The sequence below is a fragment of the Dermacentor andersoni genome, chromosome 1 (genome assembly GCF_023375885.2).
Source record: "Dermacentor andersoni chromosome 1, qqDerAnde1_hic_scaffold, whole genome shotgun sequence".
In the NCBI taxonomy this organism is placed as follows: domain Eukaryota; kingdom Metazoa; phylum Arthropoda; class Arachnida; order Ixodida; family Ixodidae; genus Dermacentor; species Dermacentor andersoni.
The window spans coordinates 265386851-265410896 of record NC_092814.1 but is presented as its reverse complement, the minus strand read 5'-3'; the positions used below and the strand labels follow the sequence as shown (position 1 = coordinate 265410896).

Below are 24046 nucleotides of genomic sequence, written 5' to 3'. Positions count from 1 at the left end.
GCAAGCAGCAGAAAATGTTGCGTCCGGGTAATGTCATGAGCTTAAATTGTTGAAATTGGATTCCAGCATCACAAGCCAAAGTATCATTATTAAGGGTATCAGCAAGCTCCGAAGTGGCAATCTCTGAAAGATGTTCATTAAGTTGTGTTCATCACTGGCATGGGCTATGCTTTAGTCTTTTCAGTGCAATTACCTGCACTGTAGGCTTTGTCTTTGCTTAGTTTCCTGCCAACTTTTATCGTTTTATGTGAAAAAACATAGCTCTGGCTGTGTTTGCAGCCCCTTCAGTTGTGAGTTTCTCTGCGATTAGGTTGTTTCTTACAAAACAAATGCAAGGTTCTTAGCTTGTTACTAGAGGCATCACCACAAATATTTTGGCCGCGTGGTCGCCTTGGCGTTTCACATTAAGCCATATAAAATAAATGCTTAACGTAATGTTCACGGAAAGGAGCAAAGTGCGTGGGCATGTTTGTGCTGTTCGAGACTGATATGCGTGAAAGAAATCTCACTGGAAGTCTGATTGAATTCCTAACATTATGCGTAGGTCCATGTCTGCTGCAGTTAGTAAGGCATGTGTCGGAGATACAAATAAGAGGATTCACTACTGTAGGAAGGGCGCCCAGACATTTTTGGGGTCAATGTTGAAGTGCTCTGTGTCAGCCATGTTCATGAGGGAATAGAACGCTTGATAATTAACAAAATTATTGCTAATGATCAATAACACGTTGGTTTGCAATTTTTGACAAATTTTGGTTTGAATTATTGGAAGAATGCATTCAGGGTGCAAAGCAACTGTCTAGCTAAACGCGAATGGAGCTGCAGTTCTGCTGCCGTGGCGTGCCACGTAGTCCTCGCCTATACATGGTACGCAGAAATCTCTCTAGCATATCTTGTATCGCGGAAGTGACGACACACTGCAGTTCGACTCAACTGAGGAAGGTGCAGCCACTTGCTGTGGCCACTCCTTATTCATTTTTGTGACGTCATCGTCAGAACCAAGCAAAGTTGCCAACATCATAGAACTATGCTCACGGCATGCAAGCGGCTGTAGCATGCAAACATAAGACCCCTCCTACCTTAGACAGAACATTATTAACAATCCGCTAATGCTAAAACATAGTCTCTCAAATTCCGCTGCACATTACGAGCTCGCTGTGAACGATGCAAGCACGGCTGATCAATGGCGGACAACAGCTCCCTTGATTCTGTGACCAGTTCACCGACGTCTTCGGTCAACACTGGTTGACGTGCAGACACGCCATCTGGAAGTTCAACTTCTGGAGGTTGCTGCTGTACAACTTCACCTTTTCGGAAGTTCCGCTGCTCTGCCCATTGGTTGCGGAGAACTTGGCAGGCTTGCTCTCTAGTTGCTGTTCCACGATCGCCGGTTCCAGTGTTGTAGTAGCCGCGCCAGTCCGACGCTGGAGCTGGTCCCTATGGTGACGAAGTACTCAGCCATCTGGTAACGCAACCCTATGTGACACCGGCCCTGTTGGCTCTCGAGATAACTGCTGCAGTCCGTGGCGCTGCCTGACTATAGTTGCGTGTGAAGACAAGATCTTTTGGCTGGAACATTCGCGGTGTGGGCACAGGTGCTGTCAGCCAGGATGACCTGTCCGGAGCCCGGTCTGGATGCAGCTGGTCCAGCGTAGTTGACAACCAGCAGCCCATTAAAAGTTCAGCCGGCAAACGACCTGTGACCGTGTGCAAGGTTATGTGCTACTGTAGCATGAAATCAGCCAGTCGCTTTTCCCAGTTCCCATGAATGATTCAAGACAGGGCTTCTTTGGCTGTTCGCACCATTCTTTCAGCCTGTCCATTCGTGGCGGGGTGGAAGGGTGCCGATGTAACCTGTTGGATCATATTTGCACTCAGAAAACTCTTGAATTCGAGGGACATGAACTGTGCTCCATTATCTGAGACGACTGTGTCCGGTAGTCCATGTGTTGCAAATAGCCTCCGCAGGATGCCAATCACTGTGAGTGACATCATCGATGACACCTGAATGACCTCGAGCCATTTTGAATATGAGTCGACCACTGCCAGGAAGGTCTGCCCCTGAAATGGTACGGCAAAATTGACACGCATACGGGACCATGGCGTCCGGGTGTTCTCCCAATGGTGGACTGATCGCTGTGGCATCTCTGGCCATGTCTCCTGACATGCCTGGCACCGGCAAACCCATTCTTCGATAGCAGCATCTATTCCGGGCCACCACACATAGCTTTGAGTGAATGCCTTCATCCTGATGATGCCTGGGTGTCCTGCATGCAGGGTTTCAAGTGCATGGAAACGAAACTTTTCGGGCACCACCACCCTATCACCCCACACCAAACAACCCTTGTGAATGGACAGTTCATGTTGCCGTGAAATGAATGGTGCGAATTGGGCGCATGCACAGTCCCTTGGCCAGCCCTTCCATGCCCAGTTCAGCGCACTGCAAAGGATACAATCTTTTTCAGCACAGGTGGCTATGTCTGCAGCATGGAGCGGGGGCTCCAGAATCATATTCAACAACATCACAACCTCTGCCGGCTTGGGGTCATCTTGGTGTGGTTGCGGCAAAGCCAGCCTGCTGAGTGAGGCCATCCACATGAACCAACTGCCGTCTATGTCAGTGGAGTAGAGAGTACTGGTAGCCATTTAAGAAAATGGACCAATTCAGCATACGTGGCAATAACATTTTTGGCATCTGATAGTCATGAATGAGCAACCTGAGCAGTGGCTTATGATCCGTGTGAATCTGAAATGGAGCAGCCATACACGTAATCGTGGAGCTTTTCCACACCTTCCACAATAGCGAGTGCCTCCTTGTTGGTCTGCACATAGATTCTCTCAGCAGCAGACAAGGTTTATGAAGAAAAGGCGATTGAAGCTTCGGTGCCATCTGGCTATGGGTGGCTGAGCAAAGCTCCAATACTGTACGGAAATGCATTGCATGCAAGGATCACTGTCTTCGTTTTGTCAAAATGTGTAAGGACTTGGTTGGATGCCAAGAGCTGTTTTATACCCGTGTCACACGGGCATTTGGAAGGCCTTCCAACCGATAGTCAGTTGACTCAAAGGTCAAGTTTGAGCTGCTACACGGGCGGTTTCGAAGGCCGCCGAGTCAATAGTCTATCGAGTCAACGGAGCACCTCACAACTCTATCGAAATCTCTATGGCCTTTGAGCAACGGAAACGGAAACAGGGCGAACATGCCCTCTCGTTCACAGTGTGCTCGTACTCATGGTTAGAAAGAACAAATCAAACCAAAGTGCTTTAAAATACCATATATGAGTGTTATTAATTATTCAATAAAGTATTTTTGCCACGTGATATGTGCAAACTGCACGTCTCTCGACAACAGCGACATGCAGCGATGCAAACGTTGCCGCAGTTTCGCTACTCAAGAACTTAAAAACTAAACATATATGTATGACAATGTATGAACAATTTTTTTAAAAGTATAAACAAACGTAAAAGAAATTATAGTGCTTTTAAGTAGTTTTAATGTTGTTTAACCTTTCGTGACATGAAAACGAAAATAAAGATCCGCAGCGCCGCACAATTTTGCGAGAAACACCTGAGCCATTCAGCGGCCTTTCAAAAGTGCCATGTAGCAGCGCGACAACTCCTTTGAGTCGATAGAGTTGTGGCGTTTCGAAGGCCGTCGACTGGAAGGCCTTCCAAATGTGCCCGTGTGACACAGGTATTACACCGACAAATGTGTTCTGTTGCTCTCAACCTCAGACCCAGGTTGTATGCTTGTCCAGCAGGCGATGTAATGGTTCGTCAATTGTTTCTTGTGGGGTAGGAAGGCGTGGTAGAAGTTGATGAGCCCCAGAAAAGCCTGCAGTCCAGCTTTGTTTCGTGGGGCGAGGCATATTTATGATTTTCTGTGTCTTGCTAGACATCGGATGGATCCCTTCGGCATCAATAAGGAGTCCCAGAAATTCCACGCGATCCACACCAAAATTGCACTTGTCCTTGTTGACCCTCAGCCCGACTTCTTGAAATTGACTGAGGACATCGCGGAGGCGGCGAGAAAGTTCTTTGTGCGAGGCACCAGCAATGATGGATGTCATCAAAATACGAATGACGCCTGGTATGCCAGGCGCTACATGCACCCCAAACTGAAGTCTTCAGACGCGGAATGCCCCCCGGAGCGTCACTATAGTTTGTGTGTACTGTAGGAGCCGGGGGTCATGGCGTTGGGCATCGCACAGAGGGACGGTCCTTAGCCCTTTGCTGCCGGTGCGTCTCGTAACAGGTAGCTGGCCTACGCTACTGGGGCATCACATGAAGGCTAAGTGGGCCCATGCCGTCGTCAAAGTTTACTTGGCGATGGTTGCTTCCTTTGTGAAGATTACGAGGTCGAAAGGATGAGGAACAGAACAGGGGAATTTACTTACATTGGTATTGCAAAATTATTTGCATAGAACAAGGGGTATCGTACTGGCCAAAGCACGGCGCACAGTACATCATTCTCGTAGCATGAGCTACAGGTCAGCTGACTACATCTTTCTGGCGAGCACACATCAGAGCACACTGCACACACTTCAGCAGTCCGCTTAAACCCCTTTGGTCCTCCCTAGATCCCTAGGTCAGGGAAATCTGTGGTCACACCTTCCTCCAACTGGAGCATCCAAAGTCGCGAAGGGCTCCGCCTTGAGAGCGAGGGTGCGCATAATCACTCCGGCACCTTTGTTCCCTGAACACGAAGAAAGGAGGGGAGCTTCGTAGACAGGGATTGTCACGCTTGGCTCAACCTGGCGTGTCTTGGCTCCTGAGATGACCCAGCAGTTAGCTGGAGTGTCTGTCAAACGACGACGGTCGTTTGACAGACAGCTGGAGTTCCTGCTCCCATCTTCGTTGACGGTGACAGTGAACCATAAATCAACACTCGATCCACCAAATGTGTCTCGCCTTGTTGTTGCGGCATCTGTCTGAGTGGACGTGTTGTTAGCTTCTCAAAGCGATTTGTTGCAGTGCTGCAGAAGAGGCTAGAAGGTCACTGCCCCCGCTAGCCGATCGTAACAGTCCGCAGCTTCCTCAGTCACTGGCGGCTGCTGGTAGGCCTGGGCCAAGTCTAGTTTTGCAAATACCTTCCTTCCCACCCTATGTGGATGCAAGCAGAATACTGATTACCGGCACAGGATATGTGCAGGGCTGCAGGGCCTTGTTAATAGTGCACTTCTAGTCAGCACAAATGCGGATATCTCCGGTTGCTTTCAAAAGAGTTACAATAGGTGTTTTCCATTGGGTGTGGTCAACGGGTTCAAGGATTTCCTGTAATATCAGCTTATCCAGTTCGGCATCGATTTTGGGGCAGAGCACAAATGGTTCTCCGAGCCGTCAGGGAGACTGGTGCAACGTCTGGGTTTAGAGCGAACTGCACTGGTGGTCCAACCCAGGTGGTCCAACCCAACAACCCAGCGCTCCGTCGAATACGGAAATGAAATCTTTGGCTATGTCTTCGCATGGAGCTTGTGACTGGCCGACATGTTGCACCCCGGTGATACTGATGCCTAATGCCAGGAACCAATCCAGACCGAGCAGGCTTGGGCGCACTTTTGACGATTACCAGTTTCAGTAGCCCGTTGAAATGGTTGAATGCCACTCTGGCTGTGCAAATTCCATGCACGGCAATGCTGTTGTATTGGTAATTTCTCATTACAACATCGAGTGGTTGCAGCTTCGGAAGTGAGCAAGAATGTCGACCCCAATTCCTTTCATTTGGCACACTGTGCCCTCGATGCTGACATTGACAGACACCTTCTTCTTGGCGGGTTCCAGCAGCATATGAATGGAGGCTGGCACACCGTCGTCACAAAGCAAGATATTTTCGCGAGAGGCGCCCTTGAATTGATTCTTGCTTCTATTTTCCTAGTATGCTGGTGGGCCTGACCGCCCTTAACCCTTTGAGGGTTGAATTATTTTGAAAAAAACTTTCCCATGTGGTCACATTACTTTATTGCGGATCTTGAATGTACAAAATGTATTAAGTCGAGAATAAATAGTCAAAAATAATTAGGAACAGTATTTTGGTGTCGGTATCACTCAGAACTGCAAAATGTTCAATAGTATTTCCGAGCGTGGTACTCCTTGTAACATGGGTCTACGCACAGCGCCTTATCGCAGTCTGCACACCTAAAATGTGTGTCTGTTCTCTTGAAGCGAGGAGTTGTGTTGGCGCACACATGCCATCTCTGCGTGCGGCTGCCTTGGGCAGAGGTCTGAGGCACCCTCTCGCGTAAGCGCATTGCCGCGGAGAGCAAGAATACTTCGTGAACGGCGCTGATAAGCAAGTGGTGATAAACAAGGTATTCAATCAAGATAGAAATCAACTTCCGCCGCCCCTGCGAGAGCGTGCCGACAAAGAGAAAAACCACGTTTCGCGCGCCTCCGTTGCGATCACGCGGCAGAACCGAAACCGCGAAAGCGCGTTGCCACTGAGAGCGAGAATACCTCGCGAACGGCGCCGATAAGCAAGCTAAGAGCAGCGCCAATCAAGATAGAAATCAACTTCCACCGCCCTGCAAAAGAGTGCCGACAAAGAAAAAAATGACGTTTCGCGCGCCTCCGTTGCGATCACGCGGCAAAACCGAAACCGCCAAAGGGGCGTTGCCGCTGTCTGAGCGACGCGCTGAAGCTAGCAGTCAGCTCTGTTTATCTCCCCAAGAAGGTAGCACCAATTTCAAACGCATCTTGTAAGTGCTAAGAGGTGGCAGCACCTCCCGATGAGTGCTCATCGTCATTATGGCGCGAAATTTCAAACGGAGGGTCGGAACCGTACCCGTACGGCAAAGACCTTGCGGGACAGAAAACCGCCGCCGTACATGTACGGCGGAAACCTTCAAAGGATTAAGAACGACATAACCTGGCAGTGTGGCCCGTTTTTCTGCAATTTCGGCACTGTGTGTCCCTGAAATGACAGAGACGGTGCTGATGCGGCCTGCTGCAACTAGGGCAGGATCCACCCTGCAGCCTGTCTTGGCCCTTCAGCGTACCGGCAATAGCTCGTAAACTTAGAATGTCCTCCTCCGTGACATCCTGCTTTTCAGCATTGTCCCCCATTGCTAACAGTGTTGTATTGGGGAAGCAATGACACACTGACATGCAGTTAGACTCATTTGAAGATGGCACAGCCGCTTGCTGCGGCCGCTCTTTATTCACTTTTGTGATGTCATCATCAGAACCAAGTAAAGTTGCCAACATCATAAAACTACAGTCACGGCATGCAAGCGGCTGTAGCATGCAAACATAACAGCATATGTCTGATTAGCACCAGAATATCATGAGCATGAGGGGGGGAAAAAAAAGAAAGAAAGAAAACTGTACGCACTGTAGCATTTGAGCAAAATTTAACTGTGTTTGGGCATCATATTTCTGTGATAAGCAGTAGATGGAAACAGGAATTTCTCTCGCAATAACTGACTCGTGCTTTTATCAGGGGTGGGAATTCTGTGCTAATTGCGCCATTTTGATACTCAAGCAAATTGCTGTTCCAAATTGTGCCAAAAGTCGAAAAATGGCTGAAGTTTCTCCAGATTGCCAGCTTTGGCTTCGGCGGGCATCATCAAAAGATCACTGCTGCAGTGCAGGACATTGTGGCATTGTGTGGGCGCGTACAGCTGCACCCAATTAAGCCCCCTGAATAAAAGTAAAAGTAGTGATGTTCTTTTATTTTGCCGCCTGAGCCATGAGTGAGGGCAGGCTAGGAGGTCTGGGGCTTATCTGCACGTCCCTGTTGGTGGAGCGGAGTTGCATTGTTGTGCTGGCGCTGTTTCCACAGAAACAGGTGTGAGTCTACGTGTTGCCGGTAGCGCCCTTTCTTTTTTTAGTCATGCAGGGGCCATGACAGTTGCTATTGATCGCTGTGTGCAGCCCCATGATCACGGCAATCACGAATCCTGGTAACGCATCGATTGCATTGTTGTGCAGCGGGACCAGTGAGGGAAAGAGAGACCAAGAGAGGAGGAATGTTGCTTCGTTTAGCTTATTCAAATGGCTTACTCCCAATCACTCAGTGTAAACTTCAGATGTTTAGGTGTTTCAAGTGAGTATAGTGAGTGGCAAAGCAAAATCAGTCACGTTCAGAATCGTTGTTTCAGTTAGTTGATCCTGTCCCATTACCTAGAAATGTCTTTGAAAAAAGAAAACACTGGTGTTCACTAACCTTAGCTTCTTCACAACTTGTAAAAAACCTCCAGTTACTTCACCAGCATGCAATAGTGTGAAAAATGCCTTTAGGCTGCACCTCAACACTTCTTTAATGCTGCAGAATGCTAGTTTTGTTACTGTTACCACATTTAATAATAAAAATGCTCTAAATAAAGATGTGCATGCTTCAGACCTCTCCAATAATAAGATATATGTGCTACAGACTGCTCCGAAATCAAAATTTATCTGCTCCAATAATTTCTGCAAAATGACTTTCGGCATTCTCATCCTTGTTTTATGTGTTTGAATACCGAGGGTTATTTTCAATTTAAATGTCTGCTGCCATGACAGGGCCCAAAATGCAGTTCAGGATTTTAGTGTGTCTGATTACCGGTTCTTCAGTGTGTCTGCTGAAAACTGAAAAGTGGAACACAGTTTTAAAACAGGAGATTTTAATGCCCTCTAAAGTCGATCTATGGCCCATGTAAATCACTGAAAGAATAACATTGGAGGAGTTAATCCAAGAAGGACTCGCTTGTGTGAAAACTTTCTGCTACAAATTAGCTGCTCCAAATTTCAAATTTGCAGCTCCGAAAAGTGTTCAAGCCAGCCCGCCCCCCCCACACCGCTCCGATTAAGGGGCTGTCGAACACTTTTCAAGCCACCATTTTTCAGTGTTCAGGTTTGCATAGATTGTCCATTGGAACGATAAATGCAACAAGAATGGCAGCGATAGAGGTACACAATCCGAAGTTTTTCAGCCGAGAAATTTCACAATAAAAAAAAAGATATAGTTGCCCTGAACTCAAATTTTGTGCACTCTTCTGTCTCCCTTTCTCTCACCCACTGGCGTAACCCCTTGTTGCCACTGGTAAGAGCCTGATGCGCCTACGTAGCTGAAGTTTGCAATTCCATGGTTGTCTACATGTGCTGCGTTCACGGACTCCGGTTACTTCGGTGTGCTTATGACGCTGTTACCATGGTTAAAAAATACCTTTGCGTATTATAGTGCATTTCATGTTTGCCACTACCGGTCGAGCAACTCGGAACTGCACAACGTCGCTTTAGTTCAGCTACAGTTCAGCGCAGTACCATGAACAACAAAAAGGGTGCTGCAACAAGAAATGCACCGAGGTTAGAAACCTGTACCTTCTGAACACGCACATGCATAACGTGGCAGCATGGCAACAAGGCTGCTCATGAGTGTACATAAGCAAGTGGAGAAGCTTTTGTGTTCAGAAACCAGAGGTCTGCCACCACACCAGAGGCAAAAGAACAGCCAGCACCCCTGCCGTGCCTTGCAGTTGTAATGACCTTTTTTTTTTTTTTACAACTGTGTCTGTTTGCATGAATATCAAAACTACAGCAAACAAAAATGAAATAAAACCTTCATTCATAACATTTTTGCTGCAGTGCAATTGTTATCTGCAACTTTGTTTTTAACCAATCACGGAGGAGCAAATGGTTGCGTCGATGATGCTTCTGGTGAGCACCACTGGGCAATGATGCAGTTGGCAGCGATGTAGTGATTTGTTTGCTACTTAAAATAATAAATATTTCAATATTGGTGCTTTTACCTGCGCTAAAAAGATCTCCAATTGTCAGTGTATACAACCTGCAACAGAAAAAGAGTGGCTTGAGAAGGGTTCAAGGGCCCCTTTAACCTGCTCCAAATTCAACATATGAGGCAGTGATGGAAGTGCTGCGCCAAGTGCGCAAAACTGAGCCGTGAAGGAAATCCTGCTACATGCTGTGCGAAATTGTCGTTATCGCAGGTATTGCACCAGGCCTGCGCCAACATGCACCTGCTTCGAATTGGGAATAATTTGCATGCGTGAGAAGGCACTGCGCAGCAAGCAACCATCCTTCACGACTCATCCTCGCACGCTTTCCATCATAGCAACAGCATATACGGCATGCGGCCACCACCGTATCACACTTGGACATTATACGGAACTTCACGGTGACACTAACGCCAACACCAACTGCGGAAATTCGCCTGGAGGGTCCATATAATTTCTATTGCAATAATATGTTATGTAATTTTGGTGACACATGATTGTAAGGGCACAGCTGCTTGACGCGCCTTTCTCATGTGTCAAACAGCTTAATTAGGATTAAGTTTGTGCTTATCTTCATCTTCTTATATAATAATAATAAAATGGAACAGCAAGATGAAGAAAAAATACTTGCATCTTAGTATAATACATACTGAATGCAATGTTTCAGCAAGTACTAACTTATAGAGAGCTTCTTCTTTGCACCAGAGCAGTAAGTTACTGTTCCAAAGCATTGTTTTCTTTCTCCAAACAGCAAATTTTTCCACTCCAGAAGCTGATATTTCTGCTCCAAACTAAGATTTTTCGTGCTCCCAAAGCTGCTCCAAAAGACGAAGTGCTGCTTGCATCACTGTATGATGCTCCAAAACCAAAATTTCTCAGCTCCAAAAATTGCTCCCACAGCTGTTGCAGCTGTCCCACACCTGTAATTGGCAAGTCCTCCTTTTCTCGCAACACAAAGCCGGCTCTCATCACATTGGTGCTCTCATTCCTCGTAGTTCGCCGAATTGACAGCTTTTACCCAGGTGATGTCAAAATATGCAAAGAAGGGACTGGAAGTGCCCGGAGACGAGCACAGAAGTGTGTTCTAAATTTGTGGCCTCCCCACCACACGAAATGCTGCCATGTTCGCCAAAGGTGATCATCACAGCACCTGGACACAACATGCATGTTTATTTAAATTGTGTTCAAAATGGCATGAGTAACTTTGAGCCCTTTCTAGAGCACCGGATCCAACCTCCATCTAGGTGAAAATCAACGTCTTGAAGCAAGTAAACAAAGAGCTTCGCCTCTCCACCAGGACTGGCCGACTCATCAGTAGCTTGTGTGTGCGAGTGTTCAAAAATCACTGGTACAGTGCTTCAAGTTCTTTATTGGTGCTGTGTCGCATCTTTTTCCACCCACTGCCCACGGTGTTCCGATTTTCAAGCAGTTTTCATGGGGAACAAATGATCATTCATATGTTCGACTGCAAGAGTCTATAATTTTTGTCCTAACTCTGACACCTTCTTGCCTTTGTTGTTGCCTGCTATGCTTCATTTCCAGCATTATCGCTGTGTGCTTGGTCTTCCTTTCCTGCTGCACCATGCGTGAGAAGTGGAGGTGTCAAACAAACCAGCGGAGTCAGTGTACAGGCTGAAATTAGCACACGGTGCAACCATGTTGCAAAACCACGGTGGCTATGTGCGTTGCAGCAGTGCACTGGAAAGGGACAACGGGACTGCCAAGGTTCCAGGGAAACACAGAAGCATGCATCTCATGTAATCTTCTGTCCATGTATGCAGCCGTGGTCATTGGAGGGGAGAATATTTTTCCTGGCTTCGGTGTGTTAAGCTGTCGACTGATGCTTCAAGGGGTCAGGAGTGCTCTGCACGTTGCGAGCTCCATCACATGGAACTCGCAACCCTATTTAATTTTTTTCTTCCTGCTGCATCATCCTTTTCAAATTGTTATTTAACTGGCAACTTGACATGAAAGCATCGTAGTAAGCAGTTAATTTTTTTTATAGGGCGCATTATGAATTTGACGGTGCCGCGAATTTTCGTGTTATATCTGATATATTGTTCGATGCAGCATTGTTGCACAATACTGCTTTGTAAGTGGACTCAACTTTACAGTCAACACAGCAACATGTAGGCAAGGAATTGGCAATAAAACATGTGTTCCATCGACCTTTTATGTTAGCTATGCCAATCTAACATTTTTATTGTTAGTACATCTGCTGCAGGGACAGGCATTTATTGATTCACTGTGGCTTTATTCAGTTTGCTTTCATGATTTGGTGGTTGCAGAAAAATTAAATAACAGAATGCAAGAATGCTAGGAGATGATGCGAGAGTAGCCACCACGTTTGCACTACTACTTTGGTATGTGTAGCTTTCCACTTAGTTACTGCTGCTTGTCAGGAGTTCTTTAGACCACTGCTAGCAATATAGCCAATTTTCATAAAAATTGTATTTTTGTTTGGCTATTTTTGTTTACTACTGCATTTTTAAGGTTTTCATTTGAGTGATCTTTTTTTTTTCTTTTTTTTTTCTGCTGTGTACACTTTGGCAGCAGTAGTCACTGGGTGATAGGTTTAAAATGATAGGTTAAGTTATGCGTCTATATATGCCAAGTAGCTAGTCAGGATTCATTTTGATAAGCCAAATTCACTGCAGCGTGTGTAGTATTAGTTTGCAGCATTTGCACTATTAGCATCCCATTGAGCTGGATTTTCTGTAAACCATTGTATGATATCATTCCTTGTTTGCGACCTTTGTTAAGCTTTCTATTTATTTATTTGGTTATTTGTTGTGTACCCAACTAGCACTCGCTCTTGCATTTGTAAAGCATGGGCCATTGCATTGATTGGAGTTGTAAGACCAGGGCTTGCACTAAGATTCATGAGTGTTCTATTACTTGTAAATTTAATTCTAATTAGGCCAAGAGTAGGGAGGCTTTCAGGTCATTGTACTTGTGTCTGTAAGGTTCAAAATATTATGCTTTTAGACTTGTGCAGATATAACTGTTTAATTATTACCTTGAATTAACATCTTGCAAGTCACAGATGTTCATTTGCTTGCCTGAACATACTTTTTTTCTTTCTTTCTTTTATATCCACACCAGCAACTTGAAGAGGGACGTTACTGTGGTAGTAAGCAGCAAGGGCTTCTATCGGACAGGCATCATGTGTGATGTAGTACAGGTATTTACAGGCTTCCTGTGTTTTTGCATAGTTCTATTTTATGCATGGATCATTCTTTTACTAGTTGCTAATACAAATAGCTAATTGTATGAGTGTATGGAGTATCTGTTATCTGTACTCATTGACTGTGCTTAAATTTTAAAGAATAGGAAAAAATAAAGAACAGTGATTGGAGGTGATGCTTGATGAAATTCTTGTAGTAACTATTATCTCCGCAAATTGTTAATGCTTTAGTTTTTTAGTATATCGTACAATATATTAGTTTTCAAGTAGTGCCTTTGAACCGGTGTTGCTGACACTGGTTTTGTTTTGCATCTCAGGTTTTAACTCTGGACAAAAATAGCTAAGCCATACGTGTAGGCTTTCATAAGTGCTCGTAAGAACTTCAAATTTCACCATTTTGCCTGATCCGCCAATTAGTGAATTTATTTGCCCGCTTCCAGAGGCACAAAGTGACAGTTCCTGAGCTGTGCACAGTGGCATTAAAGCAGAAACCAATTTTGAGCATTGCCTCTGTAAACATTTCATTGCAACTTTTACTGAGGTTGGTAGGACATGCGATGTGGTATGGTGCATAGTATGGAGATGCTTAGCAGTCATTCAGTTGGGGTTGCGGAATATGTGTGATTTTTCTGAGGGGTTGTTGACCCAGCACGTTATGGTGCCCTGCCTGGCTTTGAAAATATGTGCATGGCACACACCAGAGCAACAGGCGAAGTTATTGTTTTTGCTTCCTTTATGGATAATGACGTATGATAATGACATGCCCACACAGGAAATCCAACGTATGAAGACGTTTGGCACTGTATAGAGCTCGATCTATTAGGTGCGAGTACCATTCTAGTTAATATATGTAACCCTATGTTTTGTTTTGTACTCTCACTGCAGCTTAAGGCAAACATTGTTGGAAAGTACTATTTTGGCTGCAATGTGTGACCACACAGTAACAACAGCAGCTACAAGGGCTGTTATGGACTATTTGAAGAGCACTGGACTAGACTCAAGACTGGAAACCAGTGTGCTACATGGTTATTGCATATGTGCATCCCTTCTTCCTGTCCTTGCCATCTTTTATAGTTCCTTTTTGTCCCCTTTCCTCCTTCCCCTGTGCAGAGTAGCAGGCTAGAGCATAAGTAGCTCCTTTGCCTTTCCTCTACTAAATTCTCCTCTACTCTGCTCTCACTGCAATGTCACAATGTGCAGAAATTGTTTATTTAAGGGATAGTTCGATTTAATTAGGTTTGATATACTCATATTTGGATGTATTTGCAAAAGACTTAATTTGAACATTGATTTTTTTTTAATATTATCAACCATTTATGGGATTATTAGAATACTATTAACATGCCATTTTGAATTTGTAGATCGTGAGAGATTATTGTGTGAGTACTGCAGTTTTCTTAATTTTCCCATTGTAGTACTAATCTTTTCTGAGGAATCTTAGTTAGCAGCACTCTTAGCATAAGCAATTGATGCTACACACACATTAGGGGGAGAAGCATGGAGAGCGTGCCTTTTGAAAGCACACTCGAGTGGGCTACTCATTGTAAAGCAAGTGCTCTGCTACAGATAGAACACTTAAAGCTGTCTTTGTGTTATTTTTTGTTCAACAGCATAACAATAATTCATCCTGTTTCACACAGCATGCCCTGCTGCTTCCCGTGCTTGTGTGCCACCTTCGTTTCCACAAGTCTCTGGACTTCCTGGAAAGCATCATCGGGACTGAATTTAAGGACCGTTATCTTCTCCAGGTGCGCTGTGTGATTCTGTGAAGAAATATTTTTTTTTTTTTGCATATGCAAAAGGGAAGAACATATATGTTGAGTTAGATTTACATTTTCTTCTGTATGAACCCCTCTATGCTCATAGTTCTCAATAAGTTTTCTTCAGAAATGTTCATTTGGGTGTTTAGAATATCACAGAGAATCCTGGACACTGAAAAAAAATCTTTTATGGCATGGTGTAAGGTAATTATTTCGTACAGTCAGTGGCCATAATTTTTAAATGAAAGCGTTGGGCTGTATTTTCGAACAATTAACCTCATTCTTTTCACTCTCATCATTGGCTCAGCCTCCGTGTGCCGAGTAGTGTATATTTAGTAGTAGTGGTGGAATTGCAGCATCTGCCCTGCGTCCGAGCCATAGACGGAGGGCAGAAATAATGTAAAATGAATAGATTGTTATAAAATATTGTCCCTGGTACTATCCACTATGTTGTTGGTGCAATTCATGTGGAATGACCTTAATAGTATGTTGTTTTCTTATGTTAAAATTTTTGCTTGCAAAACCTGAGAGGTTATATAACAGGCCCATGCCCTTTTGTCTGCAGCTTTTATCCTGCAAACAAAAGTTACAAGCTTGAAAATGGGCCAATTTCGTTTGTTCATTCATACATTTATGCTTAGGTTTGGGCATGCTTGAATGTAAAACTAAAAAAAAAAAAAAAAAGCTGAGGGGGTATATCTGGGATCAAGCTAGCAATCTTGTGCCATCAGGAATCTTGCGAGTTGTGGCGAGCATACCTGCACTTACATAAGGGCGTTTCTTTTAACCTTCATGGGTCAAGTTGATCAATTCTGCCATGGGACTGGCGGAATTGATCAGATTATCCCGAGCGTCAAGCTGAGGAAGAGGGAGCAATAAACATCTAAACACATTGCCTGTTCATTTGGCAGTATTTACCCAATTCTATCACGTTTCCAAATCTAATGTGAATCCAGTTTTTATGGGTTCAAAGTCAAAAGAAATGTAAGATGCCTATGTTTCTAGCAATTAGAAAAAAATTAAACTCACCTTCACAGAATGTAAATTTATTTAATACCACTGTATTAATACCACTACTTTTCATAATCTGCATTTCGCAAACTACAACTCCACAACATTCGCAAACAGCATGGTGGCCCATGCCTCGGCTAAACACTCATCCTATGATACATGCAAGTCTCCTAAATGCAAAAAGCATGTCGCGCAACCTTGTTGCCACTAGCTTAGCATGTGAAGGAACTTATTTTTTGAATGAGCTTTCTTAATTGTACCCTGAAAGTGGCATGTTGTTGACAGAAACTTTAATTGAAAACTTGTTCTGTTACCATTTTGTGATGACAATGATAATGCTGGCCTTAAAGAGACACTAAAGGTAAATACTAAGTCGGCGTGGACTGTTTACATACCATTCCAGAAACATCGCAATGCTTGTTTCGTGCCGAGAAAAGACTTAGTTTACGAGAAAATTGCATCTAAAGGGTCCGAATACCTTTTTTGAAATTCAAATCTCCCGCCATGCAACCGGGGGAGTGGGGATGTTGCATATGCCATCACCACCCTTTGCTACCGTCAGTGAGTAAAACAGTGCCTGACAGACATCGGTACTGAGCCAAGAAAGAGCGGTGGATTTGCCTCTGTAGCTGCTTTTTGGTCAAGTGGCGCGGATTGTTCGCGCATCCCGCGGCATCACTAGAAGTTGAATTCTCTGCTACTTGCAGTTTGTGCAAGTTTCGCAAGCCAGCAAAATCAGCATAGCACAACGCGATCAGAAAAGTAGTGAAACGCGAAAGCCTGGGTGGCGCAGGGTCAAGCGAAAACGAAACGTTTCGACCACCCGCGTCATTGTCAACGGTAATTTCAATGAGTTCTTTTTTCCAAATATGACGTAGAACTAGACAAGTAGCAATTCATTTCATCTTATAATACAAGGATGTTTTTTGCAATGAGTAGTTGAGTACTAGTGACAGAATTTAACTGAGCAGTGCTTTCGTCATTGAGTGAGTGCTTGAATGTGCCGGAGGAGTCTCTAATCATGTCCTGCATTTACCTAAGTTTCTTTATTAGTAAGGCTCTGTTCGCGATAATATTGACGCCTTAGAGATTCTCGAGCACTGATGTATCACTTTAGCTTGACTTAGTATTTGCCTTTAGTGTCCCTTTAATGGTAAGCTGTTGGCAACAGCACGAATGCAGTTTTGGGTTACTAACGTGCAGGCAAGTTTCGAACCAATTTTCTTGGGATAAGGCACACATTAGAAAGGGGCAAATACGTAGTCAGTTATTGTGAGCTGCCATGTTCACTTGAAAATCTGCCTAGGGTAGGCCAGAAATCTGCATTTTCGGTAAGAGATTTTGACATATTGTCTTTCTTTAACAATACATGTTTTTTACAAATATTGTCCCTTAGTACCAGGAAGGTAGACGGTGCAGCCATTGCAGTCGCTATTGGGGTCAGGCACATGCTGTCAAGTTGTAATTATCCAGCAACAGTCAACCTTGTGATTGAAATGTAAAAAATATTTGGCCCATAGAAATGCATGGGCTCTTTCAGTCTCAGCAGTTTCAGCCAAGATTGAATTTAATGAAAAAATTGTCATAGTCAGAGCTAAATTAGCAGAAGTCTGCTGTAGTGCATGCATTATGGGCTGACAAATGCCACTGGTTTTGTGTCGAGCTCATCTAACACACAATACTACAGCAGCAATTTAAATCCTGTGCCTCTTAATTTGGTACATGCACACCGAGGCGTGTTCTTTCATTCCATTGGAATTTGTATTGAGTTGCACAAGCTGTCTGCAAGATTCATGGGTTTATGAAGGAAATGTGCAAAAAGAAAGAAACTGCACTTGGCACAGAAATGGCCGCCTTGCATAGGGCTCTCTAATGGGGCAATTCCTGCATGTCTTGCTCACGAAATGGTGATACTATAGATAATGCCTCTCTGTAGAGACGTATGTTTGTGTTTCATTTCAGTTGGTTAAACATGCTGTGTAGATAAGTGTGGGGAAATTGTTGATGAGGACACATTAACACAGCTGGTAGTCTGTGCAAACATTTCTCGCTGAACTAGCATGTTTACATTACTGACTACTACAGTGGAACCCACTTATAACGATACCACTTTTAACAATATATCGGTTATAACAATGAGAAGCTGCTGCACCATCAACTTTTGAATGTTTTCCATGGTGAAATAACCCGCTTACTACAATGCGCCGATGCCGCATTATCGGTTAAAACGATGAAGTCTGACTGCTGGGTGTCCGAGCCGAAAGGTAGTGAAATATGAAATCCTTGAAAAGAAAAAAAAGAAAACGAGAAACTCGAGCTGCTGCACGATTGGCCGCTGCTCCAACAGCCTCCGCATACTCATTTTCTAGCCATCTACGCGCACCTCTCTACCGTTGCCCTTCCACCCCTCCAAACAGGAATGGGCTGCGTTCATACCTCTACGCCACCCCACCCTCTGAAACACAAATGGACCACGCCAACTGTGCTGCTCTCAGATTGCTTGCATGTTGCTTGCTGGTTCCTCATTCAGTGCAGTTCTGCAAACAGCCTAATCACTCGCATTCGTCTTTGTTGGTTGCGTCGAAATCGTTCCTGGCCACTCGGTTTCTCAGCCTCGTTTGACCAACCATTGGTTTGACTCGCCGCCGAAAGGGAAAGTGGCCGATCTGCCCGTTGATCATCGGCAATGCACGACGTTGCCAGTGAAAAGAAAGCGCATGGCTATAGATTTGCAAACTAGGTGCTTCTAACCGATGAGACGAGCATCGCAAGCCTGCTTGCATCAGATAGCGACGGCGACGACAACAGCAATGACACGGTAGGGCAGGCTGCCTCAACGTTGCCTTCACAGGAAGCCTACCAGATGATTCAGTCCCTCCAGGACTAAGTTTTCACGAGGAACCTTTTGCTGCACTACGTGGAGCACCTGGACGCCTTGGAGAAAGATGTCGGCAAGCTTCGCTTAAAACATGCAAGGCTGAGAGACATAAGAGCTTTCTCATGCAAGCCAGTGAGAAGTACGTGGCGAGGTGCTTGTGGTGATCTCGACTCGGCGTTTATTCTGGATTTCTCAAGCTTGACAGGCTGCCGCGGCAGCCTTCTCGCAATATTTAAAAGGCCCCTTTTAGGTCCACGAAAGCAATGCCTCGGCGGAGCTCACATATCGCTTGCCACCCGTGACCCCTCTATGCAGTTGTTACAGCAGTGTCATTCTTTAACGCCAACAGCCACGGCTTGTTACACGCGATCGGAGCGCCCAGGAAGCAGTCAAACAGGTGAACACAATCAGCACCCGGATGGAGGAAGCTGGTGGGGAGGGGAACTGGCCTCTCCGCCATAGTTTTCTCACATCAGCTCTGCCATTCCCCTATTTTGATTTTTTCATGCAACTCGACTATAACAATTATGGGTTATAACAATGGAATTTTCGTGGTACTTGAATATTTTTATAAGTGGGTTCGACTGTATTTGTCATTGTACTAATATCTTCATGTTGCAACCCCTTTGAAGTCACTGACCGATTTTTGGTGTGCCCAATTTTTCAGGCCTGCTTTTCAGACCCAAATTTGGGGCCACACACCTAAACTTGGGCTTAAATATTTCAGAAAAGGTTATTCGAGTATAGGCTGCACATTTCTTGCATTCATACATCTCGTCGTCCCTGTCCGCATGGCACTCCTTCACGCTTTTGATGCAGTGCCCTGATGCATACGGATCTCCTCTTTTGTTTTAATCACAGTTGATAAACTTTTAGCAGGAATTCAGCTGACCGTAATGAAATTTGTTTGCCAGCGTCCCGCAATTTATGGCGTTGCACTTTTCAGCCACGCTGTCTTTAGTATGCTACCACGCCTGCATATGTCATTGCTCCCACATTGCCCAACATGTAAGCAGGTCTTCATCTGCAACATTCGATTTACGTTTCACATGAAAACCTCTGGAGTTCATCATCACACAACCTCACACATAGCGTGATGTCCGAGGACGTGTTTACCTTTGATGAGGGCGGCATTTGTGCAGGGAAGAGGCATATTGCACTGTGTATTTGTCTCTTTTTTTGTGTGTTTCTTCAGTTGTCAACTAAGCACCAGCACAATTCATAGCCCAGCATCCTGCTGCTTGTCCTGCAGCGCTGTGCAAAAATGTTTGTGCAACGTATGTGAGCCACATCTCCCATGGGCTCCACGCTTCGTACATGCTGTACATGTTTATGCAGTGAGCTTTCGTCGATCCCATGCCGCTTGAAATGTATGCAGGTGCTATCGTTGTACGGGAAAACTCCTGCCGTTTCTTTTTTTTTTTTTCATCATGCATTTTTACGTGCAGCACAGCTTCTCTATCCTAATCCAAGGACAGCTTCATCTTCTAACGCTTGCAGTAGACCAGATTTCAGCTGCCCTGCGGTTACAGTCAAATCTCAATATAACAAATCACGTGGGACCGCCGAAAGTTGTTCGTTATTTTGAAATATCGTTGTAATGAAAAACTTTTGGTTATAAGCCAGTGGGCAAACCTAGGAATGAAAATGACGTACCTTGGCAGTAGACGCGCGTGCAGACAAGCATACTCTCAAATAAAAACTTCAAAGCTGCTTTATTTGAAGAAATCAGTGATTTTCTCCTGGCGCGTGCAGCATGCACGACTGATTAGGAATGCATCTACATCTTCCACTTTGCGCAATACTTCATCGGGTACGTCATTGCACCGAGTGATGAAAGTGCATACTTTGTTCATGTGTACTAAAACATCAGTGTTCGACACGATCTCATCTTCTGTGTTCGGTGACCCACAGTCGTCTTCCTTTGGGTCGTCATCATTACTGGAGACGTTGCAAACGCAGTTAACAATCTCTTCGGTTGTCAGGTCCGCTGTCGTTAGTGACGCACTGTCGCTGTCCACGTAGACGTTGAAGGAAAAGACGGCGTGCAGCATTACCGCAACCTCGGTCCACAGGTCTCCTGGGTTGTTGTCGGTCACCTCCAGGTCATCTTCAAGTTGTGAGCTTTGACAAGCCGTGCTTTTCGCCAGCCATTGCTAATGGTGGACGCCTTCAAGTTCCACCAAGCTCCTGTGAGCATTTCCGCTGCCTGACGAATATTGATTGCAATCAGGTGCTTTAGGCGGAGGTTGATAACCAACTGCTGCACAAGGCGCTTACGAAATTCTGCTTTCACACTCTTTATAATGCCCTGGTCTAGGGGTTGCAGGAAGGACATGTTGTTTCGTGGCAGAAACTCCAAGCGAATGTGCGTCAAGCGAACATTCACAGTGTGAGCAGAGCAGTTGTCGACAACCAGTAGAATTCTTCGGTCATCCTTCCTCATTTGGTCGTTGAGTTTGATGAGCCACTCGGAAAAGAGTTCTCTGGTCATCCAGGCTCGTTTGTTGACATGGTAGTCGTACGGTAACGGCATGACATTTTTCATGCAGCGAGGCTTCGCGTACTTGCCGATGATGAGCGGTTTAATTTTCTTTGTGCCTGTTGCATTGCAGCAGAGCAGAACTGTCACGCGAAGATGCGACTTGGTCCCTCCTTTGCACTGCTGCCCCTGAAGTGCATCGTCCGGTCTGGCAAGAGCTGATAAAAACATGCGGTCTCATCCGCATTGTCTTCAGAGTATGATTGAGCCACTTCTAGAAAACTATCATTGCGCCAGAAATCCGTGCCTTCTCTGTCAGCAGCTTTTTCCTCCCCCGAGCCTTTCTGCCAAGTTATTCTGTTCCTTTGGCGGAAACGAAAAAGCCAACCCGCACTGGCGTCGAACCCAGTTATTTCAAGTGCATCTGCAAATTTGCGGGCTTTTTCTTAGAACATTGGGCCAGACACAAGAACGTTTTGCAGTCTGGCATCTTTGAACCACGTGAGAACAGCTTGGTCCACATTTTGAAAATTTCCCAGTTGCAGCCGTTTTCTCGTAGGAGCAAGTTGCGATTCCCGGTAAAGCTTGACAATCTTGTCTCGGCCTTTCAAAATGGTCGCAACGGTCAATAGGGTAATGCCACGCTGTCTGCACACGTTGATTTGCTTTTTCCCTGTTTCGATTTTCTGCAATACATCCAATTTGTGCTGTAGCAAAAACTGCTTTCGCTTCTTCTTGGCGCCGTCACTAGCTGCATTCATCGTTGGATCTCGCGCAAACATCGCCAAACCTTTGTCGTGAAGTTCTTGGTGAAGTTTGGGGTGAATCAGTGGCACTCGACATGGTGATGATGATAGCTACTGCACTCGTGGTTTCTGTCTCACACGAGAGTTGCGGCGCCGTTACTTTTAGCCGAATTCATAATACTGATGTTCTTGGGTATAAAGGGGAAAATAAACTACGTGCGTTATTCTGAAATATACGCTGTATTGAAGTTCGTAGTTCTGAAATATTTTTGCATTGAAAATATAGGCAATCTGGCAGGGATTCTTCAAATATTCGTAAATTTGAGAAATTTGTTCATGTGGGGTTCGTAGTAACGAGATTATGCTGTATGTGCCAATGATGATGAATGGGGTAATAAATGAAGCTGAGATGGGAACTTCCTACAGTCATCGCACACGGTGGCAAGCGTGTTGTTTTAAAGCATTACTTTTTCTTCGCTCATTGCTCAGTTTCACACCATTGGCACTGTCTGCGCGAGAGAGGTGAGAGAGGCGAGAGAGGCGCCAGAAGATGCTTCTATTCATGGAAGTGTATGCAATGCCATGTGCGCTTCCACCAATCAGAGATTGGTGCAAGTGGTTCGGTGGCATAATGCAAAGCTCGGTTGTCTGTAACACCACCAAGTGGTGTTGCCCTCTGCACATCATAGGCAGCGAAAGCCACGAAGTGCGCTCACAGTATCGTGGAGGTTTTGCCACCACATCACGTTAAGTAGATGATGTTAACATCACAGCATCAGGAGGGCCTGCGGCGCTGCCTTGCTCTGTGTGCTGTTGCGCGTCTGGTTGTGCCAGTGTATGCATAGAAAGCTGGCAAGCACTCGAACATTGGGGAAGAGTGTAGTAGTTTAAATGAGAGTACTGTAAAACATTGCCATGGAGGAAGCAGGACTTTCAGACTTCAAGCGATTAGGTGAGCTCGACATCGGGAGTGAAAGTGCCTAGCCCGCGCCATAGCTAATGCTTAATGTGTTACCCACTCGTAACAGTCCTGTGAGTTTTCTTTCCAGAACAGATACAAATTTATTTACATTTTGCACGTGTGTGGGATGTACACACAAAATTCAGGACGAAATTTGTTAAAGTGAGGCAGGCCCTTGCATGAGAATATATGGTATTTGGACTTACTCTTGGCACCTGCAAACCAGTGTATATTGGGGACCAAAATCTTGGAAGCTTTAAGATGTACCACTGGATTTTTCAGACATGATTACATACCTATGTGCCATTACAAACATAGAAGTCTGTGAACAAAGTTGCTGCCGCTGAACTTGTAGCTTGTACTGGTGCTTTCCTTAGCAAGAATTGGATTTAGATCTTCATCAACATTACACCAAACGATACCTTGGTCACTAACTGCTGACACAACAGCACTGGTTATGCCAGGCAACTTCGCAGCATGTCTTAGATGAGATTTTTCTGTCAGCCAGTGTGGTGGCAGGCACCAAACAGTCACAGGAAATTGCAACTAATATGTTCATACTGACTCTAGTTCTCATTTTTAATTGGGCCCGAAATAATGTGCATGGGCTAGACTGAAGCCCTTCAATGTTTAAAAGTAGCACCATCCTTTGAAATTTTCCGCCACCGCACATGCTCTCTGCCTTTCTCCCTTACCCGTGTTCTCCGCCACCAGTCTCCCCTTTCCTATTGGACTACCGCCGTCACATGACAATGTGCACTTTTCCATTTTGTGTATTTTAATCCGAGAAGAAAACATGTGCTTTCGGAAGTCTCTTTGGTGTCATTTTCGATGCAAGGAATGAATACGGGCCATAGTGTAGTATGTAGTACAGTGGACTGTCTTTAAACGGAACCTCAAGGGACCAGGGAAATTGGTTCCGTTCATCAGGAGTTCCATTTACTGAAAGAGACAAAGCTGAATACGATTGCATGAATACAAAACCAATCAATCATGAGGATGGTGTTCCATTTGAGCGGCAGTGCTATTTAAGTGATTTCCGTGTATCAAAATTCCAGTGTATGTGGTTTATATGATGATGGTAGCTCTCGTCTTGAGCGCGTCAAGAACAGCACGCTTCCTTGGTGCTGTTTCTATTCTTTGTCATGAGTTGCTGTGCCTACGGTTGCCGTAATCGCTTCAATGAAGGAAAAAAAGCTTTTTACTCTGCCGTCTGGCAGGCATAATGTGTATCAAAGAAAGATATGGATGCACCGGATCGGTGGCGCGAACTTAAACGGGCCGCCGTTTGCACACCTTTGTGAAGTAGGAGGT

The 24046-nt window shown here is 45.0% G+C and overlaps 1 protein-coding gene across 4 annotated transcripts in view; it reads left to right on the top strand.

The window, feature by feature from the left end:
* Nucleotides 1-24046, top strand: part of drosha (ribonuclease 3 drosha) — a 268462-nt gene that overhangs the window by 110184 nt on the left and 134232 nt on the right. For all 4 annotated transcript variants that reach the window (XM_050196330.3, XM_055063089.2, XM_055063088.2 and 1 more), the window contains 2 exons: nucleotides 12813-12891; nucleotides 14535-14642. In XM_050196330.3, coding sequence (XP_050052287.1) covers nucleotides 12813-12891; nucleotides 14535-14642 — 187 coding nt within the window. The remainder of the gene's footprint in view (nucleotides 1-12812; nucleotides 12892-14534; nucleotides 14643-24046) is intronic.